Below are 9,147 nucleotides of genomic sequence, written 5' to 3'. Positions count from 1 at the left end.
CTTGGTTTTTTTTTGTTTGTTTTAGATGGCATCTCACTCCATCACCCAGGCTGGTGCAATCTTGGCTCACTGCAACCTCTGCTTCCTGGGTTCAAGAGCTCCTCCTGCCTCAGCCTCCCAAGTAGCTGGGATTACTTGGGAGGCCTACCACCATGCACAGCTAATTTTTGTATTTCTATTTAGTAGAGACTGGTGTCCAGGCTGGTCTTGAACTCATGACCTCAAGTGATCTGCCCACCTCAGCCTCCCAAAGTACTGGGATTTACAGGCGTGAGCCACCCAGCCCAGCCTTTGAACAATTTTTTTTTTTATTTTTTGAGGCAGGGTTTCACTCTGTTGCCTAGGCTGGAGGGCAGTGGTGCGATCTTGGCTCCCTGCAACCTCTGCTTCCTGTGTTCAAGTGATTCTCCCACCTCAGCCTCCCAAGTAGCTGGGATTACAGGCGTGAGCCACCATGCCCAGCTAATTGAACAAATTAAGGAGTGAAAACAAGTATAGAATTTTCTATTTTTAACTTTTTCTGTTGTAATAACAGAGAAAACAATCTTTCCTGTGTATTGTTTTTGGTAAATAGAATGTAGTTGTTTATTTCTGGTTTAGTGTGAAATGGCCTTCCCCCGGGTCAAGCCAGCACCTGATGAAACTTCCTTCAGTGAGGCCTTGTTGAAGAGGAATCAGGACCTGGCTCCCAATTCTGCTGAACAGGTATGTTCTTTTGGCTGTCTTCCAGATATGTCTCTAAAACAATTAAAAGTATTGGTAAAGAATAACTGTTGGTAAGGGTAAGAATGGTGTTAAGGTAGCCTGAAAGCCACAGAAGGTTTAATTTTCTCTTTATTTCTCGTTGTGGGTAGAGAGAGCCAGGTGGATATATAAACAGATTATATACACATTCTTATTTTTGTCGGGGAAAAGAGTTGTTCTGTTCCCATGTATTCAAGGGTTTAATGAAGTGTTTTTAAAGCCCTATTTCAGTCAGTATTGAGTCAGCTTGTAGGGAAGGGATTAGGAAAAAATATTCAAACTCTGAGAAGTTGCTTATAATTTTTCGCCTTCGAGTATTTTTGTTTCATGCTGTTTTTCAGGCGTCTATCCTTTCTCTGGTGACAAAAATAAACAATGTGATTGACAATCTGATTGTGGCTCCAGGGACATTTGAAGTGGTGAGTTTTTGATGATTTAGTTTTAGGAAAGGGCACCTTTGGTAGTGTGGACATTTCCTTGGCTCTTGACATTTAATTTTCAGTTGTCTATTACCCAAATCCAAGCCTAAAATGAGAAAGTACAGTGGAATTTCCTTGTAGTACTGTTCTTGGGGATAAGACTTGTATCATTATTATGCTAGATGTGATGTATCAGGGTTCCATGTGGTGGTTTTGGGAGTTTCACCTCTGTTGTTTCCTAATTTGGGTAATAGGTAGCCATGTTGTAACAGTTCTGAGAGGACCTAGGCACCTTTTTTCCTACTAAATTGTGCCCCCCCACCCCGAAATCCTTTTTCCAACAGCAAATTGAAGAAGTTCGACAGGTGGGATCCTATAAAAAGGGGACGATGACTACAGGACACAATGTGGCTGACCTGGTGGTGATACTCAAGATTCTGCCAACATGTGAGTGTGCCTGTTTCTGGTCATGGGAACAGAACATAGCACTTGGATTCGGGCCTTAGGGATCTTTTGTTATGTTTTGAGACAGATTCTCACTCTGCTGCTTAGGCTGGAGTGCAGTGGTGCTATCATGGCTCACTGTAGCCTTGACCTCCACTGCAGCAAGTGACCTTCCCGCCTCAGCCTCCTGAGTAGCTGGGACTACAGATGTGTGCCACTACACCCAGCTAATTTTTGTATTTGCTGTAGATAATGGAGTTCACTGTGTTGCCCGTGCTGGTCTCAAACTCCTAAGCTCAAGCAATCTACCCACCTCAGCCTCCCAGAGTGCTGGGATTACAGGCGTGAGCCATTGTGCCTGCCCCTTAGGATCTTGAAAGCTCAAATTTCTTGTGAGAAAGGATGTTTGTAACACAAATTTTTGTTTGTTTGTTTGAGGCAGATCTTGCTTTCCTGCCCTTGCTGTAGTGCAGTGGCGCAATCTTAGTTCACTGCATCCTCTGCCTCCTGGGTTCTAATGATTCTTCTGCCTCGGCCTCCGTAGTACAGGCACATGCCACTACACCCAGCTAATTTTTGTACTTTTAGTAGAGACCGGGTTTCACCGTGTTGGCCGGTCTGGTCTTGAACTCCTGACTCCAGGTGATCTGCCTACTTTGGTCTCCCAAAGTGCTGGGATTACAGGTGTGAGCCACTGCACCCAGCCTGAGAAATGTTATATGAGTGATAAGGGACAAATGCTGGAGTGTGTGTGTCTGAATGAATGTATAGCATGTTACTGTAGGGCCACGTTTTCAACCAGAGGTAATTTTGCCACCCAGGGGCTATCTGGCAGTATCTGGAGTCACTTTTGGTTGTTAAGGGGGTGCTATTGGCATCAAAAAAGGGTAGAAGCCAGCTATGGTGGCTATAATCCCAGCACTTTGGGAGGCTGAGGCAGGAGGATGGCTTGACTCCAGGAGTTCATTTGACCAGCTCAGGTAACATAGACCCTATACCTACAAAAAGAAAAAAAATTAGCCATGCATGGTGTGTGCCTGTGGTCCCAGCTACTCAGAAGCCTGAGGTGGGGTGGGATGTGATGGCTCATGCCCATAATCCCAACACTTTGTTTGGGAGGCCAAGGCAGGCAAAGCATTTGAGGCCTGGAGTTCAAGACCAGACTGGCCAGCATGGCAAAACCCTGTCTCTACCAAAAATATAAAAATTAGCTAGGCATGGTGGCGGGCATCTGTAATCCCAGCTGCTCAGGAGGCTGAGGCAGGAGAGTTGCTTGAACCCGGGAGGCGGAGGTTGGAGTTAGCGGGGATTACGCCAGTGCACTCCAGCCTGGGTGACAGAGTGAGGCCCTGTCTCAAAAACAAACAAAACAAACAAATAGCAGTCTGAGGTGGGAGGATCTCTTGAGCCCAGGAAGCTCGCTTGAGCCTCGCAGACGGAGGCTGCAGTGAGCTGTGATTGTGCCACTGTACTGCAGTCTGGGTAAAAGAGTGAGACCCTTTCTCAACAAAAGAAAGAGGGTAGAGGCCATGGATGCTGTTAAACATCCTACAACCCCAACTCTCCAAAGATTTATCTAGTCCAAAATGTTATTAGTGCTACTGACCTGAAAACCCTGCTGAAGAAAAGAGGATATGAGTATAGGAGGAGTCCTGTTCCCTGAGTCTTCCAATTCTTCTGTCCAGGCCTTGAGTTCCTCTTATAAAAGTATTTATTTTGCCGGGCGTGGTGGCTCATGCCTGTAATCCCAGCACTTTGGGAGGCCGAGGTGGGTGGATCACGAGGTCAAGAGATCGAGACCGTCGTGGTCAACATGGTGAAACCCCGTCTCTACTAAAAATACAAAAAATTAGCTGGGCATGGTGGCGCGTGCCTGTAATCCCAGCTACTCAGGAGGCTGAGGCAGAGAATTGCCTGAACCCAGGGGGCGGAGGTTGCGGTGAGCCGAGATCGCGCCATTGCACTCCAGCCTGGGTAACGAGCGAAACTCCATCTCCAAAAAAAAAAAGTATTTATTTTATTACTTACGCTTGCTTCAGCCTTGGATATGGGACAGAAATGAGAGTGCAGAGTAGCTTAGAGATGTATAGAAAGTCTAGGTAAATAAATTATAACAGTATGTCCTTTTCTGTCAAATAGTGGAAGCTGTTGCTGCCCTGGGGAACAAAGTCGTGGAAAGCCTAAGAGCACAGGATCCTTCTGAAGGTTTGCATTTGTTGCTGGTTATGTATTTAGTAGCCATAGGAATCAGATCTTGTAATTATAAGTACACTTTAAACAAAATCAGGTCAGAACAGATGGAAGAGTAAATGCAGAGTTTTAAGTTGTGGGAGTGTTTGGCAGGGGCCTCAGGTGTTTAAAATCTGTTTGATCTCCTTTATTTCTAAAGCTCTATTCTAAATTCTCATTGTGGACTTTTTGCTGTTTTAAGAAATCACTTGTTAACTTTGGTCATCTAATGGAAATGTGAGTAATATTTTTTGTTTATTCTGTTCCTTCAGTTTTAACCATGCTGACCAATGAAACTGGCTTTGAAATCAGTTCTTCTGATGCTACAGTGAAGATTCTCATTACAACAGTGCCACCCAATCTTCGAAAACTGGACCCAGAACTCCATTGTTAGTTCTTTTTTTTCTGTTACTGGAAAATTTAGGGGATATTTAAAACATGGTATGGTTGCTGTTTACTTAGCTTGTTGCTATTCCACATGCAGCTCTCTGGGAATTGAAGAACTCAGGTTTACTCTGAACTTTGCTCTCTCCCTCTGTAATTTGGAAATAGTTTTTTATCCAAATTTGCTAGTGGAATTTTCAGATGGGGTGACCAAGAAAGTAGCTGGAGGATTTAAAAAGGACTGAGAAAATATTTATGGAGGGGGATAGGCTTTTGGAGAAAATCATTTATCTTACATGGTTCTAGTGATTTTTAGGCATGTGATTTGCTGATATGAGGAACATGGGATGGCTTAAAGCATTGAAAAGTTGGCTGGGTGCAGTGGCTTACGCTTGTAATTCCAGCACTTCGGGAGACCAAGCTGGGTGGATCACCTGAGGTCAGGAGTTTGAGACCAGCCAGTCCAACATGGTAAAACCCTGTCTCTACTAAAATAAAAAAAGTTAGCTGGCATGATGGTGGGTGCCTGTAATTCCAGCTACTCAGGAAGCTGAGGCAGGAGAATTGTTTGAACCCAGAAGGCGAAGGTTGCAGTGGGCTGAGATTGCGACACTGTACTCCAGCTTGGATGACAAGCGAGACTACATCTCAAAAAAATAACAAGAATTGCAGAGTTATCCTGTCCTCTTTCCAAGTTTTTAGACTGTAGCAGTAGTACTGAGTAGCTTGTTTAATGAAAATGTTTCATCCTGGCCTATCATGCTTGTCTTATAGTGGATATCAAGGTATTGCAGAGTGCCTTAGCAGCCATCCGACATGCCCGCTGGTTTGAGGAAAATGCTTCTCAGTCCACGTGAGTCTCTCCCTGACCATTTGGATTAAGATAACCTTTCTAACAGCAGTGAATAGCAGGATACCCCCAGACTTCCTCTGACAGAACTATTTTGGCTGTGATGTTTTGTTTGGATTTTGATTTTTACCTTAAGTAAGCAAATTAAGATTGAGAGAAAGCAGAGAATGTATAGTTCTGGAAACTGTATAGTCAACTTCAACTCTACCTTAGGCATGGAAATACATGATTGTATTGCTTTTAACCTTTGGGTCACTCTTAACTTTCAGAGTTAAAGTTCTCATCAGACTACTGAAAGACTTGAGGATTCGTTTTCCTGGCTTTGAGCCCCTAACACCCTGGATCCTTGACCTACTAGTAAGTAAAGATGGGCAATTGGAGTTCCTGATAATCTGTATTTACTAGTAGTAGAAGTAACTCTGGAATTTACCAGAATCTGAAATTTGGTGAAGCTTCATATAAATTTTATTGGTAGACAAGTTATCCAATAAAAATTCAAAATTATATGAGTCAGAGAAACTTGTTTTTAAAAAGTTCAAAGTTTATTTTTTTGGTATATTTAATTAAATGAGTAGTTACCGAGTTATAGAATCCTTTTTTCTTCTCATGACTGCTACTATTTCACCATGGTAGTAGAGAAATGAGTGAGCAGCCATTTCAGAATTGCTTCTGAACATGAAAATTTTAGCTAGACTTAGGCATTAATGACCAGTTTTCTTTGTGACAATTTAAGGTTTTCGTTTGATGCCTGTAATCCCAGCACTTTGGGAGGCTGATGCCAGAGAATCACTTGAAACAAGGAGTTTGAGACTAGCCTGGGCAAAATAGCGAGACTCTGTCTCTAAAAGAAAAAAAAAAAAAGATAAGCCAGTTGTAGTGGCTTGCAGTCAGCAGGCTGAGGCAGAAGGGTTGCTTGAGCCCAGGAGTTGTGAGCTATGATTGTGCCACTGCACTCCAGCCTGGGTGACAAAGTGAGGCCCTATCTTTAAAAAATAAAGTTCTAGGGCCGGGCGCGGTGGCTCAAGCCTGTAATCCCAGCACTTTGGGAGGCCGAGGCGGGTGGATCAAGAGGTCAAGAGATCGAGACCATCCTGGTCAACATGGTGAAACCCCGTCTCTACTAAAAATATAAAAAATCAGCTGGGCATGGTGGCGCGTGCCTGTAGTCCCAGTTACTCGGGAGGCTGAGGCAGGAGAATTGCCTGAACCCAGGAGGCGGAGGTTGCGGTGAGCCGAGGTCGTGCCATTGCACTCCAACCTGGGTAACAAGAGCGAAACTCTGTCTCAAAAAAATAAATAAATAAATAAATAAATAAAGTTCTAGTTACCAGAATTGCCATTTTGGTGGCACACCTACTGGACTTATTATTTTCCAGGGTCATTATGCTGTGATGAACAACCCCACCAGACAGCCTTTGGCCCTAAACGTTGCATACAGGTACAGCATGCTGCCTTGGGTTTAGGGTTGGTTGTAAGATGTTTTGTGTATTCCTTTAATACCTCATACCTCCTTGTGTTCTAGGCGCTGCTTGCAGATTCTGGCTGCAGGACTGTTCCTGCCAGGCTCAGTGGGTATCACTGACCCCTGTGAGAGTGGCAACTTCAGAGTACACACAGTCATGACCCTAGAACAGCAGGTATTGGGACAGAGGAACTGGGTTGTTTTGCCTTACTCTTGAATACTCCTGGTCAGAGGCAAAGTGGAATATGATCTTTAAGGGGTCAGGAGTTTGGGGATTCCAAAAGACTATGGGATTTTAAAAATTGTCTTAATCTCTATTTCAGAAGGATATTAGTCAAATAAGGCCCTTGGATTTTCCTTGCTAACTTACCCTCACTTTTGCTCTACTTTAGGACATGGTCTGCTATACAGCTCAGACTCTCGTCCGAATCCTCTCACATGGTGGCTTTAGGAAGATCCTTGGCCAGGAGGGTGATGCCAGCTGTGAGTGACTACTGTGGGTCAGGGATTTTGTATTGTAATCTGCTCTACAAAAAAGCTGTACACTACTTAAATGCCTTAGTATTTCCACAGTGTAAATAATGACTTTTATACTGGGCTACTTGTCTAAATCACCTTTTTCTCTTTTCAAGATCTTGCTTCTGAAATATCTACCTGGGATGGAGTGATAGTAACACCTTCAGAAAAGGCTTATGAGAAGCCACCAGAGAAGAAGGAAGGAGAGGAAGAAGAGGAGAATACAGAAGAACCACCTCAAGGAGAGGAAGAAGAAAGCATGGAAACTCAGGAGTGACCTTACCTTCCCTTGACTGGAGCCTAAGCTCGCTGCTACTGGGCTTTACATGGTGGTAGACATTTCTGAGGGATAGGGAAGATAACAGGAAGGAAAGTAAACTCCATAGAAGTGTCATTCCACTGAGTTTTGATAGAGGCTTAGCAGCCAGTTTCCCATTTGTGACCTGCCATCCATCTATAATGAATGAGGATACCAACATTTCCTCCTAATACTCTAGGATCCCCAAGTCCTGAAAACCCCTCTCTCAACTAATACTTTGCTGTTGAAATGTTGTGAACTGTTAAGTGTCTGGAAATTTTTTTTCTAAGAAAAACGATTAAAGTACTTCCTAGTAGGGCTCTTGGTCTCGTTGGTTGGTTTTTTTTTTTTTCCTCCTTTGCATGTGGCAACCTTTTTTGCTTCCTTTTGCCTTGTATACTCTTGTTGAGTCTTTTAATTATAAATATTCAGCTCACAATTTGAAGCTATCTTTGAATTAAAGTACAAACTCCTGGAACCTTTCCATATACCAGAGTACAGTAGAATACTGTTTTAAGTATTTATTGAATAAAATGATTCTATCAATACTGCTATTGTATTCAAGCCAGTGCAATAAAAAAGTGGGTAGACAGTCATTCACTTTGACTTTGCCTGCCCTCTCCAAATCCCCAGTGTAAACAGGAAAATGAGAAGTCACAGGTAGAGGACATGCTGTCCAGGCCCATGTAACCAGACATGTAACATACAAAGGAAGCCCCTCTGGTTAACTAGGCCTGAAGAAGGTAAGCCTCAAGTATGCAGCTTTAAAAAAAAAAAAGGCCTCAGCTCATTTGTGGAAGGAAGCAAGAGCCATAATTAATATAAGTCCTTAGGGAACCTCATTCTGGCTGTGTGTAGGGCCCCTACATAAACCGGTAAGACTAAGTGCTTCAAACAAACTGTAGGGCTGCCTTTTTAATGTCCCAGGGTCTACAGGGACTGTCTCCTAGGATCTTTGCATGTTTGTTGAAACAAGGTAGCTGGAGAACAGTACTTGTACTGAGGCCATAGGCTCATCTGTTATTTGCTTGGAGAGCCAGGGGGGTAAATTCCTGAATCCAGCATTGCTCTCCTGCGGGCTGTTTCCTTGGCAACACTGTGGTTTAGCCGCCGCAGTCGTTCCTACAAGACAAGGAGGGTTTGGAATCTGATAACCGCTGTGAAAGGCTTTAGCGTGTTAAGTGAACTAGGTACTGAAAAATATATTGGGCTTGGTCTACCTCAAAGTCAGTCTTTAGCCTAAAGTATAAGAATGTAGGCCAGGTACAGTGGTTCACACCTGTAATCCCAGCACTTTAGGAGACCAAAATGGGTGATTACCTGAGGTGAGGATTTCGAGACCAGCCTGACCAACGTGGTGAAACCCCATCTCTACTAAAAATACAAAATAATTAGCCGAGTGTGGTGGCGGGTGCTTGTAATCTGAGTTAAGAGAATCGCTTGAACCTGGGAGGTGGAGGTTGTGGGGAGCGGAGATCGCACCACTGCACTCCCGCCTGGGCAACAGAGCAAGACAACAAAAAAATAATGTAGGACAGGCATGGTGCTCTGCTCTAGAATCCCAACACTTTAGGAGGAAGTGGTGGGAAGATCACTTGGGCCCAGGAGTTCACAACCAGCCTGGACACCATAGTGATATATATATATTTTTTGAGATGGAGTTTTGCTGCCCAGGCTGCTGAAGTGCAATGGTGTGATCTAGGCTCACCACAACCTCTGCCTCCCAGGTTCAAGTGATTCTCCTGCCTGAGCCTTCCAAGTAGCTGGGATTACAAGCATGCACCACCATGCCCAGCTAATT

General features: G+C 43.9%; 2 protein-coding genes across 3 annotated transcripts in view; one reads left to right on the top strand and one right to left on the bottom strand.

The window, feature by feature from the left end:
- The window catches only part of ILF2 (interleukin enhancer binding factor 2), a 10,298-nt gene extending 2,187 nt beyond the window's left edge, over window positions 1-8,111 (top strand). The window contains exons 4-14 of the mRNA XM_017513322.2: window positions 601-705; window positions 1,086-1,163; window positions 1,508-1,610; window positions 3,747-3,812; window positions 4,109-4,225; window positions 4,995-5,073; window positions 5,340-5,427; window positions 6,447-6,508; window positions 6,593-6,707; window positions 6,925-7,015; window positions 7,165-8,111. Of these exons, the coding sequence (XP_017368811.1) occupies window positions 601-705; window positions 1,086-1,163; window positions 1,508-1,610; window positions 3,747-3,812; window positions 4,109-4,225; window positions 4,995-5,073; window positions 5,340-5,427; window positions 6,447-6,508; window positions 6,593-6,707; window positions 6,925-7,015; window positions 7,165-7,325 (1,065 nt within the window). The 3' untranslated portion in view covers window positions 7,326-8,111. The remainder of the gene's footprint in view (window positions 1-600; window positions 706-1,085; window positions 1,164-1,507; window positions 1,611-3,746; window positions 3,813-4,108; window positions 4,226-4,994; window positions 5,074-5,339; window positions 5,428-6,446; window positions 6,509-6,592; window positions 6,708-6,924; window positions 7,016-7,164) is intronic.
- SNAPIN (SNAP associated protein) overlaps window positions 1,123-9,147 on the bottom strand; it is a 9,996-nt gene continuing 1,971 nt past the window's right edge. Inside the window, exon 4 of one of the 2 annotated variants that reach the window (XM_017513326.2) lies at window positions 1,123-1,269. In XM_017513326.2, the coding sequence (XP_017368815.1) occupies window positions 1,243-1,269 (27 nt within the window). In that variant the 3' untranslated portion in view covers window positions 1,123-1,242. Of the gene's footprint in view, window positions 1,270-7,852; window positions 8,469-9,147 lie in introns of those variants that run through there. The other variant, XM_017513325.2, reaches the window with a different exon arrangement.

This window comes from Cebus imitator, unplaced genomic scaffold (assembly GCF_001604975.1).
Source record: "Cebus imitator isolate Cc_AM_T3 unplaced genomic scaffold, Cebus_imitator-1.0 Scaffold491, whole genome shotgun sequence".
Classification (NCBI taxonomy): domain Eukaryota; kingdom Metazoa; phylum Chordata; class Mammalia; order Primates; family Cebidae; genus Cebus; species Cebus imitator.
This window is presented reverse-complemented; position numbering and strand designations above follow the sequence as displayed.